Below are 26,606 nucleotides of genomic sequence, written 5' to 3'. Positions count from 1 at the left end.
GCTGGCGGCATATCAATTTGATAGGGACCACCTGGTATCATGAATCACAATGTGCGCTTCTTTGCTTCCTCTTTTCTTTCTTTCTCTCTACTCTACCCTTTCTCTCTCTCTCTCTCTCTCTCTCTCTCTCTCTCTCTCTTTCTTTCTCACTTTCTCTTTGTCTTTTTTCTCATTTTTTATCTATACATCTATTTATCTATCTATCTATCTATCTATTTATTTATTTATTTATTTATTTATTTATTTATTTATTTATCCTCGTCTCTCTCGTTGCTATTTACTTCCTCGCATTTTCCAATCAGTTTTCCTTTTTCCTTATCTGCGTTAGGAGTCTTGCATCTATGAGGTTACCTACTGTAGTTAAGGGTCCTATAGGATATCTTTGCGAACGAAGAGAATTGTTTTTGTTGAATATATATATATATATTTTTTTTTTCGTTTGCTAAAGAAATATTTTGATAAGTTAGATCGACGTTTTGATTCGATCAGGCTTATTAAATCTTTAATTATTGTAACGATTTTTGTTCTCTCTCTCTCTCTCTCTCTCTCTCTCTCTCTCTCTCTCTCTCTCTCTCTCTCTCTCTCTCTCTCTCTCTCTCTCTCTCTCTCTCTCTCTCATTCTCTGTTTTTTAATTCCTTTACAGAAAAATCAATTTTTTTTCCGTTTCTTTTTTTCTTTCGTTTCCATGTTTCATTTTCTATTTTTAATATCGGTGCAGTTTTTCTCTATGAAATTCTTCTCGACAATGTTACTCAATTTAGAAAAAATGCACATATATGATTATATTTATAGTTAATGTGTTTCGTAAAATGTTTCATTTCTTTCTGGAAAAAAAAAAGGAAAAAGAAAAAGAGATAAAACGGAGAGAAAATGAAACAAAAAAGAACAAAAAAGAACGCAGAAAAACAAGAATTCATCCATCGTAAATTAAGAATATGTATCTAAAAGGGTCATTTGAATGAGTACACTCACGATCGTTTTAAATCTAAAGTTAAAGATACCGATGAACTTCACTACCAATGAACGAAGGGAAAAGGGAGAAAGAGAGAAACAGACAGTGAGAAAATTCGTTTGAAAATTGAAGTAGAGTGTTAAAATTCGTGGAAATTTTCACGTGTTCGTGGGATATAAAATACTCTGTTATACATATATCTCGTATTATTTCAAAAGTTTTACCAGTGTAGGAAGAGTTCAGCATTCGCTTTTCCCTAGGTAGAATTTTATTTGTTCTCTCTCTCTCTCTCTCTCTCTCTTTTTCCTTCTCTCATTTTGTATGCTAGTACGTCGATGAGAGAGTAAATGTGCGCCCGCGCACATATGTATCTAAGTACGTAGTACGTACTCTCTGGACTAATTACAAAGCGGAAAGCTCAGCTCGTTGGTAAGATCGTGCCTTCTGTAGCCACACAGCAGCTTCGTTTACCGTTTGCCGCGTAATAGTGCTACACTTACTAACACATCTATATCATTTACCTTCCTATATATATATATATATATATATATATATAAGTACTATGGTTATGTTGCATATGTTTTTGACACCTGACACATATACACATACATACACACATGTATGTAGGTACATAGTATATATGTATGGATATGTATAGTGTATACGTTTGGATGGAGGTGTGATTTCTCTGTATGTGTATGTGTATGTGTATGTATGTATGTGTGAAAATCCATATACGTTGATATAATGTTGATGTAAATGTGTATAGAAACGTGTACGTGTGGCCTTATCGGTGAATGGTGGTGAACGAGCGTGAGAGGAAGGTATCGAGCAGGAAACTACCTTCGAAAGTTATACCTCAGCGTTACGAGGCCGTTATCGCGAAAGTTTCCAAACGACATGTACGTACACGCGACTCTACGAGTATTTACGAATTTGCATATACTCTATACTAACCTGCGTAGAATTCCGTTATATATGTATCACACTTATGCATATATATATATATATGTGTGTGTACGTATGTATGTATGTATGTATCATGTACGCACACACATATACGCGTATATATATAATGTACATATATAAATTTTTTACTCTCGTCCTGATAATACGATAATACGTTTTTCTGGTTTACATGAAACATTCCTATGCGAAACGACAATTTTTTTTTCTCATTTGTCAAAAAAATAAATCCCAGAACCGATAAGTTCTTAAGCGGTCTTTTTTCATGATGAATCACTTCTCTCTCGAAATTTTTTACCTTGTTTCGAAAATCTTATCTCGTTAAGAGAAAAAATCTTCTGGGTCTTTTATCGATCTGTAAAACAAAAAAAAAAAAAAGAAAATAAAAAAAGAAAGAAAGAAGAGAGATTTGAAATGATAAAATTTTGAAGGTCTTTGAATTTTCTTTTTCTTTTTTTTTTTTTTTATAGTCTCCTTCAGCGAAATCCATATTGGATATATCAGATTAAATCGGATAAATCGGTATAATTTAGTTTAAGAAAGAAAGAAAGAGATGAGAAGAAAAAAAAATAGAAAGAAAGTTAGAAAAAAAAAAAAGTTAACCAATTCTTGAATATTGCTAGTCGTTGAAAGAAATAGGCCGATAGGCAAGGTACGTTGAAAAAGACGGTCACTTGGGGAAAGAACGACGACGGTCATAAAATTTTATTTGCCGGTCGAATAATGACGTTATCGAGAGAAAGAGAGAGGGAGAGAAAAAGAAGGAGAGGTGACATCGGCAATGTATCGTCCATTTTCTTCTTTTCACGCTTTCCTGCACGCTCCTAGTTCTAAGATTTATTTTAAGTAAACCGAGGGTGAAATTTTTTTTTATCCCTTACTGGATTATATATTTTCTTTCTCTTTTTTCTTTTCTATATTCTTTTTTCTTTTCTTTTTTCTCGTTTTAATAATTTTGTTCTTTATTTTTGTTTCTGCCAATACCATTTCCTTCTATTTTCTTCTATTTTATTGATATATATATTTTTTTTATTTCTCTTTTTCTAATTTTAATCGATAACGTCATTTTTTGCTTCGTCCAACGACCATGAACAACGCACCGGCCAGTTCTTTTCTTTTCTCTCTTCTTACTCTATTTCGTTTTCCTTGCATAGAACGAACCACTTCAGGAACCTTCTCTCTCTCTATTTTTCTCTCTCTCTCTCTCTCTCTCTCTCTCTTTCTCTTTCTCTTTCTTTCTCTCTTTTAGAAAACTGGGTCAACCGCTATTGTTCGATATTATTTATTGCGTTCATTATTTTCTCTCTTCGTTTAGTACTTTCCTATGGCATCTCGTTCAATTAAATTCAAGAAAGTGATGCATGCAAGCTGTGTGTGTTTGTGTGTGTGTGTGAGTGATTGTATATATATATATATATATATATATATATATATATAAATACGTATACATAACATAAATGTATATAGATATGTATGTCGCGTGTGCAATCGTCATGCAATTTTTTCATAACACGAACTTGTCTATCTCTTCTTGTGCATAAAAAATAAAAAAATAGAAGAAAAAAGAAAAAGAGAGAGAGAAAGAGAGAGCATTTGGCGCTCGTTATTTCAATCTCTCGGACGTTTTCACGTCGAAATCACGTTCGACTTCCTTCATCTATCGGTCGAAACCCTTCAGGAACAGAAAAAAAAGAAAGAAAATAAAACAGAGAAAGAGAGAAAGAGAGAAAGAGATAGAGAGAGAATAAAAATGTTATGAAACATGAAAAGCATAGGAAAAAGAATATTTAATTGCAAGTTCTTCAAATTCTACATGGTCATAATCATTTTTTCAAAATTTGATCTGATAAAGAATCTTATGAAAGAAAAAGAAAAAAAAAAGAAAAAAAATGAAAGAGGTAAGAACAGAGTTGTCTTCTTTTTTATGGGATTGGAAATTTTCAAATTTTTTTTTTTTTTCATCTAACACCAGATCTTACATTCAAAGAAATTCAAATGTTATAAGCGTCTGTACTCTTAAGAATTAATAATTCTAATATATACTTTTTTCATCCCTCTCTTATACATAACGTCCATACTTACATCATACATACATACATACTCATATACATACATATATATATATATATATATATATATATATATATATATATATGGATATATATACACATATACCTATGTACCTATATACATATATCCATCTTCACTCGTGAATATAGTCAGATATATAACTATATAAGTAGACAGGTACATACTTTTTCTTTTGTTAATATCGCGAATATTCCAACGCATCTCGAAAATCCTTCACAAGAGGAGTTCACAGAAGAAGAAGAAGAAGAAGAAGAAGAAGAAGAAAAAAAGTAGAAGTAGAACTAGAAAAAGAAAAAGAATAGGAAGAAAGAAAGAAACAAAGAAACAAAGGAAAAGAAGTAGAATGAGGAAAAGAGTAGTAAAAAAAAAAATAAGTTCTCAAAGATAGAGGAATATATTATGTGTAGGGGTTGAAAAGAAGAGGGTAAAGAGAAGAGGAAAGAAAGAGAAGGAAGAAGAGGAGAAAGAAGGGTGTTGGGATAGATGGTATGGATGGCGTGGAAGAGGGAGAGAGGGAGGGGAGGGGAGAGATAGGGGAGGGTGTCCTCGAATCATCGAACATCCTCGTCGTCTCTTCTTTCCATCGAGAAGACGTGAATTTATTGCATCGAAACGGTCTTTGCATTTCGAGATCGAAATCGAGAGGAAAGGATCTATCGTTTTGCGCTACGGGTGTTCTTTGAGTGTGTAGAAGAGAGATGAAAGAGAGAGAGAGGGGGAGGGAAGGAGAGAGAGAGAGAGAGAGTAGTTGAAAAGCTCGTGGTACGACACTTATTATATTTTTCTGATTATTTATCGTCCCTCGTAAATAACGAGATCGCGTCGACCAACGTCATTGCTTCTTCTTTTTCTTCTTCTTCTTCTTCTTCTTTTTCTTTCTCTTTTTCGTTTTTTTTCTTTTTCTTTTTCTTTTTTTCCTTCTTGTCGTTCGGTACCCATCTCTTCGTATATCGCAAAAATTTCGTGAGATTTATGTCTTCTTCGAATTAATGTTCCAGTGTAAATACTTACAAACGTTAGTTCTTTTATTTGTTTTTTTTTCTTTTTCTTTTTCTTTTTCGTTTTTTTTTTCGAGACCCTGTTATTAATAATAATAAAAATAATAATGATAATAATGTATTATATATATTATACTGGTATTATTATATTATATGTATTATATGTAATGTATTATAATTGTATTATATATGTTACATGTACGTAATATACTTGTATGTAATTATTTACTCGTACTTTGGAGCATTCGAGATTAATTCCTTCGTTTCTTTTTTCGAATTCTTCGAAATGAAATTTTTAATTTCCTAATTTCTTTTTTTTTTCTCTTTTTCCTTTAGAAGGGAGAAAGGAGAAAAGAAAAAAAAAGTGAAGGAATGAAAAAGGTGCGAATTTTTCTTTTACTTTATTTTCTGAGAATGTTGTGCGCGTAAAAAGAGAGAAAGAGAGAGAAAGAGAGAGAAAATAGAGAGAGAAAAGAGATGTTCGTACATTACTCTCCTTTTTTTTTTCTTCACTTTTTTATTTTCTAAGAATTTTTTTTACACTCCCATACATTCGTATGTATACACGCACATACATACAAACACATTATTGTGTTATTATTTATTTATATTATTACTTATTATTTATCATCTTATATATTAATTATAAGTATGAAATATATTATATATTTTTAGAGTTTTCTTACCTGATCACATTCGATATTCAATTAATAGTTAAGAAGGTATCAACACATACACATACACACGTGCATATACGCATATTCATATGCAGCCCTTATACAGTATGTACACGTAGTCGAAAGGAAGGTGTAGAAGGTAAATCGATTTATCGATGGTAAGGACGAAGTGTCGATAAAAACAGGATCGTTCAGACTTTTTCTATTGAAAAATGTGTAAAAAGTAAGGAAGAAGAATATATATATATATATATAACGATAGAAAGAGATAGAGAGAGAGAGAGAGAGAGAACGAAGGTAAGAAAGGAAAGAGAGGGAAATGTCCTCCACAAAATCATCGTACCTAGAACCACGATCGGCTTATAAAGTTCTTTTTTTCTTCTTCTTTTTCCTTTTTCTCCAAAACGAGCTCGTGTAAGTGCTAAATTTCAAAATCCTTAACCCAAGAAAAAGAGGATGCTGCCTACCCTGTCCTTGAAGCACCTATTCGTTCGTTCATTCTTTCTTCCTTCATTTTTTTCTCCATTTTTTCTAGTTCGTTCGTTGAAAACAAGAAAATCGGTTTCTTTTTCTATTCTTTTCCTTTCCACTCCTAGTCCCTTCACCCATGACGATAAATGGAAACCGTGAAATCGTTGGAGGGTTTTCGGGTTATGACGTCACGAGCTCGATCAGACAATAATCTAACAAAGAGAAAAAACACGAGTGTTAGAAGGAAATAGAAAGAATGTGCAAAAGAGAGAGTGATACATACATACATACATACATACATACATACATACATACATATATATATATATATATATATATAGCTAATTTCGTATAACCTTAATAAAAGAAAAATCCTGCTTGACCTAAAAGAAAAAGAAAATAATTTCTGTGTTAGTCTCTAAATCGGCCTCGAATTCGATGCTTCGAAGATTTCGAAACGTTCTTTTCGTTCCGTCTCACCTCTGTTACCTAACATCCCAACCCCTTCAAACCTTTCTCTTTTCCACCACCATGCTTCTTTTTAAAGAGCAAGACTAGCCTTTTATTCTCTCTCTCTCTCTCTCTCTCTCTCTCTCTCTCTCTCTCTCTCTCTCACCTCTCTATTTCTATCTCTGTTTTTCTCTCATTCTCTTCTTTGGTTAGGATAAAAGTCAAGAGAATTTCAGTGAGATCAAAGAGAAATAAATCCTAACTCTCTCTCTCTCTCTCTCTCTCTCTCGTAGAAAAGTAACTCATGAAACGCGTTCGCGTTCACGTTCACGTTCACGTTCACGTTCTTCTTTAGATCTTCTTTTTCACTATCAAACTCCATTCTAACCTTCCTATCTACCTTTCACTCACTAACACGATACTCCTACTGTCCATATACATACGTACCTACATATATACGTACATATGTACATACGTATGTCCATACGTACGTCCATCCTCCTTTTACCCTTATCCTTACTCTCACCATCCAGAAATGTAACCTCTTCGATCTCTTTTTCTCCTCGAATAGATCAAAACTTTTTTCCACTATAAAGAATTCTTCCAATACATTTCCAATAAACACGATTTCCAATACAAAGCTCATTTCCGCCTTTATCGTAGCCTGCAGTTTCGTATTCTCTCTCTCTCTCTCTCTCTCTCTCTTTTTCAGTGATGCAAGTCGACTGTATGACGAGTGAACGAGCGAGAGAGAAAGAGAGAGAGAGAGAGTTGAAAGGGAAAATCTGCTCGACGACGTGACTTCGCAAACGATAAATCCATCCGAACGTGTTTCCGTGCGAGTTTTTCGTTGTGCTCCACCCCCCACCTCCCCAATCTCAACCCCCACCCTAACTTCAACCCCACTTTCGGGAGGTGAGGTACCTTTTTCACGTAACACACTTTTGGAATACAGAAGGTTCGCGAGAAGGGAAAAAAGAAGGAAGAGAGAGAGAAAGAGAGAGAGAGAGAGAGAGAGAGAGAGAGAGAGAGACGGAAACAATCTTGAAAACGTCAGTAGATGACGTCGTTCTGTCCCAAAGAATTTTTCAACCTTAATATCGGACTTCTCGCGTTCACACGTTTCTGTCTTATTTTATTCCACCTACTGAAAATTCTATTTTGAATTCTTTCCATTTGTAGTTGTCGGATTTATTCGTTCGAAAGATTCTTAAGTGAATATTATTTCTAGTATTTATTATTTCAAGATATAAAAAATTTATATACATATAAATAGGTAGATAGATAGATAAAAAATTATTTTCTTTCTCTTGGATCGTGCTTACATTTTTTTTTTCTTTTTGTATCTTTTTTTTTTCATTTCCTTTTTTTTTTCTTTTTCATTGTTTGGAAAATTGAATTATACGAAAGTATTAGGAAACCTTAGAGAAGTATATTCTCGGAATTGTGGAAATCATAAAGGAGGTTTAACATTTTTGAAAAACGCGAGAGAAAAAGATTGAAAAAAAAAAGAATAAGAAGTTACGTATCGGATTCCTTTCGCATGTAGTTATAAAATTTGTTCGATGGTTCTCCCATGAAAATGTGAAGAGAGAAAAAAATGGGACGAAAGAAAAAAGAAAACGAATAGAAAAGAAAGAAATGAGGTATCAAAGAAATCCCATTAAAATTTCTCTTCTTTGGTGTGTCTTCGAGACGTTGTATAGGTACTTAATATCAACAAAATAAACGATGAGTAAAGAGAATATATACCCTACGATATTGCTTTCCATTTTTATATATCGCTTATATATTATGTTTGTATATACGTATATGTGTGTATGTGTATGTGCATATAAATTATATACAGAAGTGTTCGAGTTCTCTCGAGTTTGTTTAACGATCGACAAGGAAGGAATTCATTGGTCCGTATATTGAATTTATATCCTTATTTTATCCTTCCCATGAAACAACAAACCTACATGTATTACATTTAAGTACATAAGTGGTTTATATGTATAATATGTGTATATATATATATATATTTCTTCAGTGATAATACACATACGTATTACGGATAATCCTTATTTATACGAATAATATTTTTGAAAGATCCGTATTCAGTTAGCGAGTTAACGTGTGATGATTTCTTTCTTTCCTTTTTTCTTTCTTTCTTTATTTTTTTTTTTTTTCTATCGAAACTCTGATCGAAAGTTCTCAAATGATTTTTTTCAAAAATCGATCACTTTCTCGAGACTTTTTATGAGCTTAATTTTTTTTTCCTTTTTCCTTCGTTCAGATTATAAAACCATAAGCTTTGAAACTTTTGCGGCTGATCCCGCAGTACTCGAAGAAATATGTTTTAAGAGAAAAAGCTATTAGTAATCTTCGTAAAAGAAGAAAAAAAAAAGAAAAATGAAAAAAAAATAGAAATAGAATTCAACAAAAAAAAAAAGAAAGAAAGAAAATAAAAATAAAGTGGACTGGAGGATCCATTAACAGTTCCTTACCGTAAAATTTTAACGTTCGGAAAGTCTCGTAAATTCAAAAAGTAGAGAGTGGTTTGGTATATAGTAAGTACGAAACAGTAATAACAGTATGTCTCTGTGTGTGTGTGTGTGTTTCGTCGTAGAATGTTTGGCAAGTTGGTGGAAGGAAGTATTCAAATGAATTCAAGTTGGCGATTTGCCAGAGTTATTCATCCTTAGACCATCCTAAATCTTATAGTCAGAAGATGTTAGCTCGTTTTAAAGACGTAAGTTGTTTCGATTGAATGAATTAATGATATATTATTCCGTTCGAGAGATCGAAACGATCGAGATTTGTAATGTAATAAATTTCCAAAGGATACCGATATAATATACGTATATCGTATACGTGTGATCTACAAATGAAATATATTCGATTGAACTTTGAAGAAATTTATTTAATAATAATAATAATAATAATAATAATAATAATAATAATAATAATCTTGAATAAATTTATTTAACAATAAGAAATAAAACAATATTTGACGTGATAAATTCGATCAAAAAAAGTCTCGAGAAAAAAAATAATAAAAAAGAAATTCTACTAGAAAATCTTAAAGGAAATAGCCAAGGACGTTTATCCTTCACAGTTTTATATTCTGCCTACAAAGGTTAATACCGATGCATCGAGTTTATTAAATGCATCCTATTGGAAAGAATAGCGAAGGGACGATTGTTTTCCTTTCGAGCGAAAATGTTTTTCTTTTTCCGCTCGGATTCCATTTGTATTGTTCTTTTTCTTCTTTCTTTTTCTCTTTTCTTTCTTTCTTTCTTTCTTTTCTTTTATTTTTTTTCTTCGTTTAATCTTTTTTTTTTTTATTTTCCATCCGCGAGAATCCATCCCTTTTTTTTTATTATTCTTTTTATTTTTTCATTCGCAAGGAAAAAGAAAATACGGAGAAATAATGTAAACAGTATTTATGTATTATTATTAGTTACGCCTGAGGATAGGCAATGCGTCGTATATATTGATCGATAATAATGTTTCTTTGCGAATGCAATTTATAAGTAAGAAACTTTTCTTTTTCTTTTTGTTATTTTTGGATCTCTGCGATAGTTTATCTGTACTAAATGCATTAATGCAGCATGCTGCATGTCGTAGTGGGTTAAAAAAGTGTTTCCAGCTGATAGATGGCGGTTTGCAAGGAACATTATTGATCAAGTGTATAGTGTTGCATACGTACAGGGGCTTCCATATTGCATAAATCAGTGGACGCGTGAACTATGAATCGTGATTCTTTCTTAGGCAGCCCATGAAATTTTCAAGAGTCTCGACGTAATAATTCAATCGCAAAATAAACGATATTGTTATTTTTACAAAACAAAATTTTAATGCAATAATTATCGTGCTACCACTCTCATTTATATTTTGACGTAATTGAAAAGAAAATGACAAGAAAGAACAAAATAAATGAACGTTAAACGTTGATCAGAAGAAAAAGAAGAAAGTAAAAAAAAAAAGAAAAAAAAGAAAATTGACAAATAAATATTGTCGGTATAACAAGGACGAAGAGATTTATTAACTTATGCATATTTATAGTGCAAAATTTTTATTAATGCGTTGTATGTGCATATAGTTGTACGTACATACGTTCAGCTATGTACGTCCATGGCTACTTAGCTCTCATTTCGAGATAGTTAAATTCGAGCCAGAGAGTTCCCAGTAAAATTCCATTAAAACTTTCCATCCTTACCTTCTACAGTGCACTCGCTTCGCTTCTTATACGAGAAAACTTTATGGTTACTCTCGTATATTGCCGGTGAATGTACGTAGGAGAAATTAATTGGCTTCGATATCTGGACCGATATTCGGTGTGCATCGTTATGTGAAATATTTTTACGTTCACCGAATCGCCGTTGCTTCGTATTTATTTAAACATTCGTTCGTAAAAATTATTTGTTCGTACGAACGTAAACAATCGTTGAAACGCGGTAAAAGAAAATTTTGTAAAAGAGAGGTTTAAAACAAAAAAAAAACAAAAAAGAAAAAAACATATTAACACTAACGCCAATTTTCGCTGACTGATGCTTAAAAAAAAAAAATTAAAAAAGAAACGAAGAAACGAAAAAGAAAAGAAAAGAAAAGAAAAAGAAAAAAGAAATTAAATGAAACGGTTCACATTTAATTTATTTAATTGGACGATAATAAAAGAACAAACAAAAATATCTCTAATTTTCAGATAACACGCGTTTTTTCGTTATTATTATTTTACTGCTCGAGAAATTTAAAATCATATTTATACATACACGCACTCACGAACGTACAGAGATATACAGACTTCGACTGTTAGCAGAGTAAAGTTTTGGCATTAATTATAATTTATTACGGTAGGATGAATTTTCGTGTGAACGTTTTTACGAGTTCGCGCTTAGAATACGTTTTAATGCGATCGGGACTAATTCACAATTCTCTCTCTCTCTCTCTCTCTCTCTCTCTCTCTTTCTCTCTCTCTCTTTCTCTCTCTCTCTTTCTTTCTCTCTCTTATGTGGATAAATACATAAATGTGCATACAGATGTACTGACAAAGAGTCGTACAGAGAAAGGGATGAGAGTGAGAGGGAGATAGAGAGGAGAGAGCGTAAGAGTGAGAGAGAGAGAGAGAGAGAGAGAGAGTGCGTGATATAGTTCGTCGAAATTGGAAATCCCACGAAAGGTTTGTGTTTCCGTATCGGAACAATCTTGTCGCTTGGTTTACGAGCGTGCGAGCTTACATGTGTTACTCGCTCGCAAGTAGAGATGCGTGTACGAGTGGACACGAGTTAGCGGAAATGCAGCGAACTAATCGCTCTGCGGTCAGAGATCAAAGGATGAGTAAATTTTGGTATCGGTGCTTGTGTGTTTGTTCCGCGGAACCGAACCGTTCGGCGTATCCAGCCGCATTTAGAATTTTGTTACCATAATCCAAGCGCATCACTGCGCCCCTAATTAATTGCCATTCTATCGATCGCCATTTGGAGATGTTCCATCAAAGAGAACGTCGTCTTTTTATTCGTGAAACGATATGCTCTGCAATTGCAATTAGAAAGAGCGACTTTGTACGTGTTTTACTTTTTCTTTCATATTCAATATTATAAAAATATTTTTTGTATGAAAGATGGAGGAAGTAATTATAAAAAAAATATATACGTACATACGTATATACGTTTATATATATATATATATATATATATATATATATATATATGTATATATATGTATATGGAAGATATCTATATGTAAATAGGTAGATTAATACGAGATTATCATATATGCAAATTTCACTGACAATGAGATCATTAACGATTCAATAGGAGTATTATTCCTGATATATAGATATATTGTTGTAGAATGCGTTTATAAGTGATACGATTCAAGAAATATTTCATTGGCCTTTTTAGATTAGATTGGTATCAAAAAAGGAAATTCTAATGCGATACGTTGGAGAACAGAGTACAATTTGCTTTTCTTATCTTTCGTTAAAATTATCTTAAATCGATTGTATCGTTGTACATTAAAAAAAAAAAAAAAAAGAAAGAAAGAAAAAAGAAACGAAAAGAAAAAAGGAAAAAGCGATCCAAAGGAAAGAAATCAAAATTGTGACTTTAATTATTATTTTCTTTTCCTTTTCTTTTACATTTTCTATTTTTTTCCCTTCTCATTTCTTTTCTATCCCTTCTAAACAGAACTTCATCGCGAATCATATATACTTGTTTTGACGAATCGACGATAATAAAAACGAACTTTTGATATACTTATCTATTCCAATCTATTATATCCTTTGTCTCTTTTTTTCTCTTTCGTTCATCGTATGCGTTTTTTCATTTTTGTACACGTTCATTACGCTAATTGATAATGAAACAACTCTGGTACTAATATTGGTGGGAGTGGGGTTGGGGGTGAGGGTAAGGGTGACATTGTATTTAGTGGTCGTTCTAAAAGAGACATAAAGAAAAAGAGAGACAGAGAAATAGAGATAGAGATAGAGATATAGATAGAGAAAGAGAGAGATAGAGTTAGGTAGATGGAAAAAACAGGTGGAAAAGGGAAAAGAGAGAAAGATGAAAAAGGAAAATGGCGGAAAAGCGAACTTCTACGAGACATTTTATCGCGTAGAAAGATATGTCGTTTACGTCCTGCGGACGAGCGGAAACAACGTCGTTTTCTTTTGGGACAGGGGGTTGGAAAGGGGTGGTGAGGGTTGGTGGAAGACTTAAAGGGTGATGGGCGAAAGAGGGTGGACTTAACGTTTTCTCTTTTCTTCTTAACATTGAGATAAATAGTTTTTGTTGTCCAACCTAGTTTTTCCTAGAGCATCTTTACCTTACCTTACCTTACTTTACCTTACCTTACCTTACCTTACCTTACCTTACCTTACCCTACCTTACCTTACCTTACCTTGTGCGACGCCATCGAAAAGAAGGAAAAAGTAGCTATACGTTTGTCCATTCGTTCGTTCGTTCGAGCGAACGAGCGAGCGAGTACAAAACGCTAAGATAGGAAAAAAGTTTCGCCAGTTTTCACTGGTTTGGACGTTTTCATATTTTATATCGAGTTAGAGATATATTATAACGTATGTATGGATATGAGAGCGTATCAACGTAGGCGGCTTCTTATCATCGAATTTTTCTTTTTCTTTTTCTTTATTTCTTCTTCTTTTGCTTTCTTTTTTCTTTTTCTTTTTCCGTTTTTGTTTTTTGTTTCCTTTTCTCCACACGATTCGGTATTTTCAGATTACGAAGTTTTTTTTCGGTGTAATCTTTGTTTTTCTTTCTTCCTTTTTTCTTTCTTTCTTTCTTTCTTTTTTTTTTGTTCTTTCCTGTTTTGTGTATCTTTCATTTTTTCTCTATACGCGCGATACACTCGGAGACCGATGGAAGTTCAGATTAGAAATTTTCTCGATTAGAATGTTTCTCGATGGAATTTTATCGATATATTTTATTTCTATCGTGCCAAATTACTCTTATAAAAATATTCCTTTCCAAAAAAAAAAAAAAAAAAAGAAAAAACGAACGAACGAACGAACGAACAAAATCCAATAACATGACTCGATCAGTATCAAAAAGTTACATTTGAAATTTGTTATATCGTATTAGTTATATTACGCGTAAAATCAATAATAAAGTGTAATTATTTATCATAAAAATGTATCACTTTTCTTTCCTTTATTTTATATATATATAATCTTTAGCGTAATAAAATACATACATACATATATATATATATATACATATTTTTTATCGAAAGATGACTGCTTCGAAAAGAAGAAGAAGAAAAAAAGAAGAACAAAAAAGAAAGTATATCCTATCCCTCATTCCTCGAAGAAAAATCACTTACCTACAAATTCGTTCCCTTCTTTTTCACTCTAGTAAACGTAACGATTTAGAATGCGAAACTCGTACGACGACGTTCGTAAGACGAATGGAAGAAAATGGGATAATATTCGCGAACGTCGCATCAAATGTAACGTACGTTTGTATGTACATATCTGTGTATATACACACACATACACACCAAGAACACAGTGGGCTTTTCTTAACGTATTTTTCACTTCTGGTTGCTCGGCTAGGCGAGAAATCTCGAAGAACGAAATTCGTGCTCTCGTAGAGTCGGTGAAAACGTCTCTGACAAATGGATCTTTGTTGCTCTCGTGCTCCTGCGTGAATGCACGTGACACGTATCGCGTGTCTTGGTCCGTTCAAGATAGAATTCTATCTTGAGGATCCTAGAAAGACGAGATTCGCAAAGGGCCCTCGAGTATTTTCCAATTCGCTAAAGGCTTTTATCGGATGAAACATAACATAGATCAAATTTGCAAGATTATATATGATATATCATAATTATGGTATTGATTATAACGCTATTGTTGATATAATATCAAATATCGTATAGATATTTAATTGAAATCGTCGATCATAGAAAAATGTATAGAATTCTATATTCTATTTCAATAAATATCACTATTGATATATTTATTAATTATCACGATTAATGAATGTATCTGTTATAACAAACAAAAGCAGATACATGCACGTACACACACACAAACATATATATATATATATATATCACATGTACTAATGTCGAATATCTCCTCAACAGCAAAGGTATTATATTCGAATTCACGTAATCACAAGTACGTATTATCTTTCATATATAAAAATGGAATATGAGAAATGAGACAGAAGCTGATGGTATCGTCGTTTCTTTTTGAAAAAAAAAAATAAAAAATAAAAAGAGAAAAAAGAGAAAGAAAGAACAGAAAAAACGGACGAAAAAGGAAAAATAAAATATCCAGTGTAAGATATAAAACATATATGTTCGTACGAGGATGAACAAAAGGATGAATTTACTCGCTTTGAGGTATCTTGATCGAATCCTACATAAACGAGAGCTCGTTGAAAGATGACGTAGTCTCGAAATAACAAAGTTCAACTCGGTATGAACTATCAACGGGTTCGAAAGCAAGCTTCGAGGGTTGGTCTAAACGAAAGATCGAAAGAGGGAGAGAGAGAAAGAGAGAGAGAGGAAGAACTAACAACTGGTAAATGTTCGGAGTGACTCTCTCTCTTTCTCACTCTTTCTCTTTCTCTTTCTAGCTCTCGCTCTTTCTTTCTCTCTCTTTCTCTCTCTCTCTTATGGTTAAGAGCACGCTGGACTCGCTAATTGCAAAAACTGCCTGGAGCGAGCCGTCCACGCGAGAATCCACTTTTCTCAAAATGAGCGAGTAGAAAAGGTGCATTAAAGTCCGACGGAACCATGTTTTTTTTCATTTTTATCACTTACTGTTTATATATCTATCATATTTACCAATCAATCCATATCTATCTATCTATCTATCTATCTATCTATCTATCTATCTAGCTCGATTAGAACAGCAAAAATGTTTTTGTTATTTTTATTTAATCTGATGTAAGAGAGAGAGAGAGATAGAGAGAGAGAGAGAGAGAGAGAGAGAGAGAGAGAGAGAGAGAGAGAGAAAGAAAGAGAGAAAGAAGAAATATATATAATATGTATGTGTGTGTGTATGTGTATATGTGATCCAAATAAATTTAAACGAATCTCTGTTTATCTATTTCCATCTTTTTCGTTAATTTCATTTTAATATCGTAAAATATTTAAATTCTTTGAAATTTTTATCCAGTCTCTGCAACAACTCTCTCTCTCTCTCTCTTTTTTTCTTTCTCTCTTTCTCTGTACTTTTTGTAGGGAATATCGCTTATTCATAAACGTAAGGTTAAATTTCGTAAAGTGTGCCGATAAGTTTCATAATAAAAAGGTAAGGTGGTGCAATCGATTGGCCAACGATATTATACGATCTGCCAGAAGTTAAAGTATCGTACACTTCTTCTTAACCCATTCCATTTCATTCCTATCCTTCTCTCTCTCTCTCTTTCTCTCTCTCTCTCTCTCTCTCTCTCTCTCTCTCTTTCTCTCTGTCTGTTTCTTTCACCCTAGTTCACTCACTCGCGCAAAGCGCCAGCTGCGTTTTATCTTTACGACGCTGGCAACGCGCACCATTTCCACCTTCCTTCCAACTTTTTTTTTTCCTTTTTCGGCCCTCTATGCTGGACGACGACGCATTGCAGTGTACAAAAATCTCTCTCTTTCTCTCTCAATCTCTCACTCTCTCTTTTTCTTTCTCTTTTTCTCTTTCTCTTACTACCAACGATATTACCACACGCTGCGGTACGATACTACTTCCAATTTACGTCTTTGCCGTGTTCGATAAGAGATATTCGATTAGAAAGAGAAAGATATAGACACATACATATATATATATATATGCAGACACACATATATAAAACAGTGATTCTTATTCTTTAATAATCCTGATTTACCATCTCCCCTCTTTTAATATTATTTTCATATTTTCATCTCGTTCGAATATCCCTCGAACGTATTCCATTTCGATGACGCAATCAATGAGAATGCATCGTCCAATTCGTATGTATCGTTCGATTCGCTTCTATTATTTAAATCTCTCAGTCATCTAATTTTTTTCAATTTTTAAAGAGAAAGATAGATAGATAGATGTATATATTAATAGATAGATAGATATAAAGAAAAAAAGAGAATGAGAAAGAGAGAGAGAGAGAGGGAGAGAGAAAAAGAGAAACGGATATAAAGAAAGACAGAGAGGATAAAATTCGATCGATAAAATCGCTTTCGTATGTCGCAGTAATTCGGCATGGAAGTCGCGCTGCGGTTGTGTATGGTCATACGCGTCACTCGTTCGGACACGTTCGGCAATAACGAAACTCGTACGAGCGAATCGAGCTTTGGAGCTCCAATTAATTTGCAGTCGATTATACGAGTCCGCGTTTTAACGTCACGTAACAAACCATCCGTACCTTGTCCAATGGCTATTGCGTATCACATTTTATCGTTATGACGTGACATCATTCGTTTATCGTTTTGCTTGCTATATGCGCTTGTCTCGAAATATTATAGATACGCAGGATTTAGTCCAGACGAGGAGGTGTAAATTGTCAGTATCTAATTCGAACGACTCTATCATCTGTTTATATATCTATATATTTATCCGTCTGTCTATCTATCTATTTATCTATCTATCTATCTATCTATATATCTATCTATAGTTGATTACGCGTGTTAACGACCTACGTTATCATATACGTCGTTAAAAGTCCTAAACGTATGTATGTAGTATGTAGCCTGTAGCCTTATAGAGATGCGGAATCGATAGTCCTTAATTTCTGAATAATCGTGATGAATAATCGTGTTAAGTTCTAACGCGTACGCGTTTTTAAGTTATTAAAACGAGTGTGTTACTTAATCGCCAATTAGTCTTTTAATCTTATGCAAATGTAAGGATCAAATTAGGGTGAGACAAGCATTATAGCAAATTAAAGGGAATTAAATGACGCGTGTTTCTCTGTTATACTAGACATATGTATATAGATATATGTATATGTGTGTGTGTGTGTATATATATGTCTGTAACGAGTTAACAATAATGTCCATTTTGTATGTAATGAATATATTCGGTCAACCGTATGAATCTACTTCGTATTACAATTTGAAATTTACTTCTCAATTAAATAAATAGATAATACGTAAAAGGAAGATCTGTTCACAAATCGTTCCTACCAACGTTATTTTTTAATAGGAAAAAATTAGATGAAATATAACGTTAAAAATTTCTTTAGATGTCCTGACAGCGGGCCCCGGGCCACCAGGATGCCGACAGACGACGACTATGGCCGAAGAGAACGTCACCTGTTGCACCAGCACCCGATTGCCCAGTACGGGCCCTCGTCATCCCCGATTCCAGGGCCCAGTAGCGGAAATTCCGGGAATGTCGGGACACAAATCGCTGCCGTTAATCCAATCGATTGCTTCAAACAACAACAGCAGCATCAACATCAGCAGCAGCAGCAACAGCAGCAACAACAGCAGTCCGAATCGCGATCAACGCCAACCATCACCGGTACATCGAGCCAAGATCGTTATCAAACCGATCAGCAAGTTCAGAGCAGCGATCACAGCGAGTATGGAACTCGGGAGAGAGTCGCGGCGATCGAGCGGCACGACAAGTCAACGGACAAGCCTTCGATCGAGGATTATAGCAAATCCAGTGTCGAGACTCGATCGGTACAATCGAGCTGCGAGCGATTCGGACATTACCAAAATCAGGAGAGATTTGGTCAATCCAGCTTGCAAGCACATCACCAGTATAGCGGAAGACAAGGCGGTGTTACGGGCCAATCCTTGTCGCAGAACGTCCTTGTCGACCGATTCGCTCGATTCACTGATCTCAGCAACTTGCATGCGGAACAAAGATTGTCTTTACCTCCAGGAGATCGGTTTCAGGTAAGATGACAACTTGTTTACTAGAACGAGACGGTTTTGTTGTTGTTATCATCGTCGTCATCATCATTATTATCTTACTTCTCGTATATAGCAGTTTGTTTGTTCGTTCTTGTTTTTTGACGATACGCATACGTGTAACGGTGATACGTGTCGATAGGTCGCTAGCGGCGGTGAATTGCGTTTCCATCACGTCAGCAACGATTCCGGGCTCGCATCAACGAACAACGAGTACGCGAACGCAAACGTCCTCGTATCTTCCTGCACGTCGAGCTCCTTCTCGTCGGAGACCTTTCCGTCGCCACCCTCACCGGCACCAGCCAACGATCGGTTCGTACCGCCACCGCCCCTCTCGCCCAGCCCAAGCGAGAAGTATGCCTCGTCCCAGAGCCTGGCTGGTTATCCTCCTCCTGATAGGATTCTGCCCCCCGGTTCTCCGGGCGCCAGATATGGCGGTGGAACAGCACCAGCCTCGCCTATGCCAGCGAAGGACCGATTCATTTCGGGTGAACGATTGCTGGCCAATCAACAGCCGAACGGCAACGCGACGAGCGTGCACGATGTCAAGGATCAGCAACGATACAGCGGTGGCAATGGGGATCGTCTCCTGTCGGGATCGTCGCCAGTGTTGGGAGCCCTTCAGACCAATCTACAAATCGACCGGAACGTCCTTGGTGGTTACATCGGTTCGGGGAAAGATTCCCCAGCGTCGAGATACGGAACGATCTCGACGGATAGATTATTATCGGCCTCGCCGATTCACGCTCCGGTACCCGAGAGATTCGCTGGAAAGTCCTCGTCCGACAGATACACTGGACACGGCGAGTCACCGATCCACGAACGGTATCACCGTTCCCAACAAGAGACGTCGGCGAGTCTCCACCACGATCGCTACAACTCGATCGCAACGAGCAGCGAAAGATTTTTCCCGATTCCCACGTCGAATACCGAAGGGTCGCATCAAAGATATTCAGCGACGGAGAGATCTCTTCAGGTACCGAACGCAACCGATCAGAATAGACGGCTCTACGCCGATAGATCGGTCGAGGCTGTTTGCCAAAAGTATTCCGAAAGAGCGAACGGTTCGAATCAAGTTGGTAACGCGGAATACGGTAGATACTCGGCCTTTCAAGAGGTCAGATTCAACGAGCTCGCGCTTCAAAGAACCTGTGGACAGGGACGTCCCGGAAACGAGAGATTCTCCGTCGGTGGAGTCGCTTATCTCGCGGCTTCCTCCCCAGGACACGACGTTAGGCCCTCGAATGCCGGGGAAACGTCGTCGGCGTCCAACAGATACGTCGTCGCAGACTCGAACCCAACCGAACGTATCCTGGCCGCGACGTCGTCTTCACCGTCGTCGTCTTCGGAAACTGGAGCGCGCTATCATTCGCCGTACACGAATGCCAATGGCATCCAATCGTCATCGACGACGACGGGCAACGATCGGTGCTACTCATCGATTTCACCGACCCCAGAAACGTCAGCTTCGGTACTCCGCGGAACCGTTGCAAATCCTGGACCACCTGGAAGCTATCAAAGCACGACGAAGAACGGAGATAAGTTCCTCCAAGTGTCGAAGTCGGTCCAGAGCTATACCAACGACAGATACTCGCTCGGGAACGAGCATCAGTTTGACAGATCGGTTCAAGACCGATACGACAGGTTTCCGGGGTCAGGAGGGTCAAACGATCGATTCTCATCGTCTAATACCACTCCTGACCGCTTTCACCCTACTTCTGATCGATACTCTCCGGCACGTAACGTCGCGGACAAGTACCTGTCTCTACCGAAACCAAAAGATAGGTTTACCGGTAGGATAGCGCCGATCTCTAGCTGCACCAACTCTTCCGTCGTTCCTACGTCGACCGATAGGCCCTACGGATCGTCGAGTACAGGCACTTATGTACCGCCGACGGCTCACACTCCGGTCGAACGGTATGTAGTACCACAATGAACGCTTTATCGTCCTTCATTCCGACCCTAGAAAAAAAGACTGGTCTAAAAACAACTCGTTTGTCGCATAAGACTTCAGTTTCCAATTATCAACGAGCCAAGCGATCCATTTGCAGTTACAAAGGAAAATACTTATGCGTTTTTTATTCGAAAGAAAGAAAAGACATCTTATTATTTTATGGAAAGATTAGCTTTATAAAGTATAAATAATATCGACAATTACTACGGTAACTCTATCGACGAACTCTAGATTCCCCTTGTAGTCTATATTTATTTTTTTCTATCGTATAAGTGTAATAGTTATTTATAACATACATACATATATATATATAATATATAATAACTAACTATACAAGTATATTATATACACACACAAACACACACACACACATTACATACAACGTTACACATACCTAATTATTTCATAAAATCTAACCTTGGATATCTAGCCAAAAAAAATATATATATATACAACCACCCTACTGAAACATTTTCCAACCTCTTAGTTCTATCCATTCCATAAATTTGATAAAAAGTATAAACTTCCTATTTCATCAGGTATGTGCCGCAACCACCTCCGGAGGTGCTCTATCCGGACAGGTACGTGGACAGGTACGTACCACCGGTTGCCCATACCCCAACGGATCGTTACGTTCCCACCAATGACCCCGGTGATCCGTACATGAGGAGAGATTTGGGCTTCCATCATCATTACCGGCTACCACCACCAGCCGGATATCCGTACCACCAGGCGCACTTCCGGTTCCGCGGTTTCGCCTACGCGTCACCGGTTCGTCTAGGTGGAAGTCCAGGTTCCAGTAGCTCGAGTAGCTCTGCAACATCGAATCAGAGAGGTGGTGCAGGAGGAGGAGGAGGAGGAGGAGGAGGAGGAGGAGGAGGAGGTGGTGGAGGTGGTGGTGGTGGTAGCGTTGGAGGAAGTGGAGGAGGAGGAGGTGGTGGAGCTGGAGGAGGAGGAGGAGGTGGTGGTGGTGTAGGAGGTGGTGTTGGTGGTGTTGGTGTTGGTGGAGGAGGTGGAGGAGACAGCTTCTCGACGTCACCGTTGCTCAGGCCAAAGTTACGCACGTCTGCGGTTGAATTTACGACTAATTCTGCTGGCATCGTAGCGAGACACGTTTGCGCCAATCCACCAGCTTGCTGTAACGAAGCTACAAATCCTAATGGACAAAGGCCATGCTGTCAACCAATAAGAAGATCTCTCCCACCTGGTGCTCTACCATCGATACCGACGCAATCAACTCATTCTTCTTGGTGAGTCTTAACGAAGATCTTTATTCCTTTCTTTCTTTCTTCTATTGTTCCTTTCTTCTTCTTCTTTCTTTTTTTTTAACATTATAATCCTTTTTTTTTATTGTTCTCTCTTTTCCTTGATGAATTGAAATCTATTAAGCGTATTAACAAGTGCTAATAAGATTTCTGTACAGTATTTTAACATGGATGGTTTAAGTAAAGTGAATGAATGACTTCTCGATAGGTCTATGAATGTTAACTCTTTTTATTTGAAATTTTATTTGGAAAAAAGAAGCACCGACAAGCACAGTTCGTACCATTTATATATAAAGAAATATTCAAAATTGCGTTTATGTATATTTCGGATAAAAGATACAGTTTATGTATTGAAAAAATTAATACAATTAGTAGCCAAAAGAAAAGGATCGATTCGTCTAGGATTAATTGCAAATTGAATTGGTATTATCGAATGGTAGATACAAAGTTTTTACACGCATGCAAATGAGATCGAATTAGTTTCGTTGGGGACTTTAATCTCGACGAGTAATGCGGAATTTGGGATGATTGAATGGCAAAGAAAAAAGAACAGAAAAAAAGGGAAAAAAAAGAAAACGATAAACAAATAAAAAAAAAAAAACATACATAATACACGGGTTGTGCACTCGTGGACGTACTTACACGTGTTTGCTTACTTACTTAAATAAAAAATCATTATCAGATAGAATAGATAGCGATGTAAAACGAATGAAAGTTTTTGCATATGTCCAGAGGCTTCAGCGTGTAATCGAGGATTAAGAAAGAAATAGAGAAAGGGAGGAATAGTGAAAGAACAAGAGAAAGAGTGAGAGAGAGATAAATAGAGAAAGAGAAAGGAAGAAAGAGAGGAGATAGAGAGATAGAGAGATAGAGAGATAGATAGAGATGGAGAGAGAGAACGTAATGTACGCGCATAGCCGTAATCAGGAGCCTTTATAATAAAGCTCACGAATTAGAATGGAAGAGCCCCCTTAATCGGAGGATAAATGTTATTTATGGCTCTCAGAGGCGAACTATCCGCCTCTGGGGATTATAGTTTAGCATTCGAGATTCCTCATATCGCGTGACCTGCTTTAGTTTTCGCTTCGATCTATTTATCTGTCTTTCTCTCAATCGTTCTATCTCTTTCTTTCATTTCTCTCTCTCTCTCTCACTTCGTACACTTCTTTTTTATTCTCTATCCCTTATCATGAAAATCATATAAACGAAGTTGATATATTAACAACGATCGTAACAACGATCAATGATCGACGGGTGCATGGAAGATCGATACGAGGTCGAAAGGAGGTGGGTGGGTGGTTGGGTGGGGAGGTAGAGGCAGGTATTCGAGCAAGAAAATCGTAAGCGTCGAATCGTGTAGCTCGTTAAACCGGCTTACCTTGCGAGTGCACGAATTTCATTTAATAGTCAGCAATTAGCGTGCTGAGAAGCTGTCTAAACACGAGTTTTGGAATTTAGGGCATGTCCACATTTAGCAGTCTCTCGTAGTATGCTGGGCATACTGCTCGGAAGCGTGCTCGGAAAGGTCGCTACTTTTGTCACAGCAATCAGGTTAATGGAGTATCGTGGCCTATTTTATTTTCTCTTTTCCTCTCTCTCTCTCTCTCTCTCTTTTTCTCTATATTTTTCTCGCTCGCTCGCTCGCTTGGTCGCACTCACTCTGTCTGTCCATCTGTCTGTCTGTCTGTCTGTCTGTCTATCTATCTATCCTTTTTTTCTTTCTTTCTTTTTTTCTCGTTCTTTCGCATTCTCCTTAGATTTATCTCTTTCTCTCTATTTTCTTTTTCTGTCTTTCTTTCTCATCTTTTTTGATAAGCCACTGGCGTATCGTCCTTGCGAAATTTTGCGAGCATCGGATTATCGAAAAGCTTTTAAAGCATCGCGAATAAATCATCTAGCGCGGCCATGTTGGCTCGGATTTTCGGCGACGCAACAACGGACCAATTGTTATCAAGTTTTATCGATAGCAGATCTTTTCTTTCCTTCCTTTTTCTTTTCTTTCTTCCTTTCTTTCTTTCTTTTTTTTTTCTTTTATTTCTATCGATTTTTCTATCACTCTATTCTTCCGTAGGAAGAATAACAAACGATCATCGAACTCGTTCTTATTTGTCTTTTTTCATTAACTCGTTAGATAAACACTTATTTATTAAATCCACGTTTGTGAATTCATGCGGTTATTTTCTTCCCAACAAATTTGCTTTTACCATTCGAATATATTTATGTCTATTATTTAATTTCATATTCTCTTCTTCTTCTTTCTCTGTTTCTCTTTCTCTCTCTCTCTCTCTCTCTCTCTCTCTCCTCTGTCTCGTTAGAAAGATAAAATTAGATACACAGGTAAAATCTCTTGACGGATGATTAGAGATTCTCGACGAATTTCTAATTATTTCTATCTCTATCTTTCTCTTTCTCTCACTTTCTTTCTTTCGTCGTACGTTATCTTTGATTTAATACGATCATTTTTCTCCATTTCATTCATACTTCAACAACTATGTCTCGTACTTTTTATCTCCTAAAATAACGTCGATAAACGATTTTAAATTAGTATCGACTAAAAAAAAAAAGAAGAATAAAATTAGATAAAGAGGTAAAATCTCTTGATGGAAGATTACAAAATTCTATTTTTCTCTCTCTCTTTCTCTCTCTCTCTTCCTTTCTTTCTATCTCTCTTTCATTCTCCTCTTTCTATATCCAAACGTAGAGAAAGTTTCGATTTGGCAGGTGGAAACGAGCGTGGGGATAGTCGTGAAGCTGCTCGTAGAGCGGATCGAAAAGCGACGATTCCCTTTTCCGTTCGAAAATCCGCTGGAGATTACGTTGGCACGCTCGTTTCGCTGAGTGTTCAGTTTGCTTTCGAATACCGACTTCGTAGACGTCGCCCCTAAGCTTAGATACGCTACTTCGACGTTAGCAGTTCGCCCTCACCCACTCTACTACCCACCCTTCTTCCCTTCCTAGCTATACCCACCCCCTGGTACGCTATTCTTGCCTTGCCATTGGTTTGTCGAAAGCTTTGTGCTGGTCAAGCCGATTGTACGTTTCATTCGCTCGCTTTCTCTCTCTCTCTCTCTCTCTCTCTCTCTCTTTCTTTCTCTATTTTTCTCTCTTTGTTCATGTCTCTTCTTAGTTCTCAACGGTTATGGGGAAAACGGCCTCGTTCGCAGGAAAATGGAAAAGTATTTCATTCTTTTTCTTTCTCTCTCTTTATCCTTATCTTTTTTTATCTTTCTCTCTTTCTCTCTTTCTCTCTGCTCTCTGTCCGTTTCAAGAACAAAAGATCTTTCCGAAATATTTCGCTGAGATATTCGTCTGTCTCGTCACTGTTATTTATATATGTGTGTGTGTGTGTGTATAATATATGTGTATATATATATATATATATATATATATATATATATATGCCTTTAGGTCCATATACTCGTACTTACTAGTTCTTCTAGTTCTTCTTGATCTTTTCTTTTTCTTTTTCTTCTTTTTTCTTTTTTTTTTCTTCATCTTCTTCTGTCTTACTCTACTCCTTCTTCTTTTTCTTCTTCTTCTTTTTCTTCTACTTCTTCTTCTTAGCACTCAGAATAAATAAAAATGGAAGACACTGTTGAGGGATTAAAAACCGCGGAGTCTTGAAACCACTCGATCGATATCAACCGGCGAAATTAAAAAGTGGACAAACTCTTTTCTTTTTTCTTTTCTTTTTTTTTCCTTTTTATTTTCTTTTTACTCTCTCTCTCTCTCTCTCTCTCTCGAAAACTTCTTACCTGTCGTAAAAGTAGAAGCTAGAAGAGACTTGGATAATAAAAAAATGAAGATACGAACAACAGCGAACTACAACCGAGAAAAAAGAATAGAAAGAGAGAGAGAGAAATTAAAAACATTCATCCTAACGAAAGAAAATCATTTATTTATTATCTATTGTTTCGCATAAAATATTCTACGTATATAATCGCGATATATAATGCTTATATACATACATAAATCGTTCGATCAATGATATTATTGATCATTTTCTTATCTTCTCACTCTTTCACCATTTACACGTACTTTCGATTCCTCCCTCCCTCTTTCTCGTATCTCTCTAGGATATTGGATAAGTACAAGACAGCAATGTTATTTCCGTTTGCGGAATTGCACTCCGCAAGATCGTTACGTTGGAATTTCCAAACTCGTTATCGAGGAAAGAGAAAAACTGTAGCCCGAGTCGGTAACGGCGACGGTCCTATGGCAAAAGCAATATTAGCAACAGCAATGGAAGAAAGTAAACCGAAGGAGGAATATTCGTGTTTCCTAACGGTAACCGTAAAAATTCATTCTAGACACAAACATACCTTTTTACATCTATTTACCTCTGAACCCGTTAACCCCTCAGCCTCCAAACTGCTCAGCCTCCAAACTGCTCAGCGTCCAAAGTTCTCAGTTGTACAACTCCTCAACTCCTGAGTCCCACA

The 26,606-nt window shown here is 36.2% G+C and overlaps 1 protein-coding gene across 8 annotated transcripts in view; it reads left to right on the top strand.

The window, feature by feature from the left end:
* The window catches only part of LOC127063204 (uncharacterized), a 217,465-nt gene that overhangs the window by 78,543 nt on the left and 112,316 nt on the right, over nucleotides 1-26,606 (top strand). For all 8 annotated transcript variants that reach the window (XM_050992661.1, XM_050992687.1, XM_050992680.1 and 5 more), the window contains 3 exons: nucleotides 18,267-18,930; nucleotides 19,088-20,862; nucleotides 21,439-22,149. In XM_050992661.1, the coding sequence (XP_050848618.1) occupies nucleotides 18,298-18,930; nucleotides 19,088-20,862; nucleotides 21,439-22,149 (3,119 nt within the window). In that variant the 5' untranslated portion in view covers nucleotides 18,267-18,297. The remainder of the gene's footprint in view (nucleotides 1-18,266; nucleotides 18,931-19,087; nucleotides 20,863-21,438; nucleotides 22,150-26,606) is intronic.

Source organism: Vespula vulgaris, chromosome 1 (genome assembly GCF_905475345.1).
Source record: "Vespula vulgaris chromosome 1, iyVesVulg1.1, whole genome shotgun sequence".
Lineage (NCBI taxonomy): Eukaryota > Metazoa > Arthropoda > Insecta > Hymenoptera > Vespidae > Vespula > Vespula vulgaris.
Note: the sequence above shows the minus strand (reverse complement) of the source record. Positions and strands in the feature narration are given on the sequence as shown.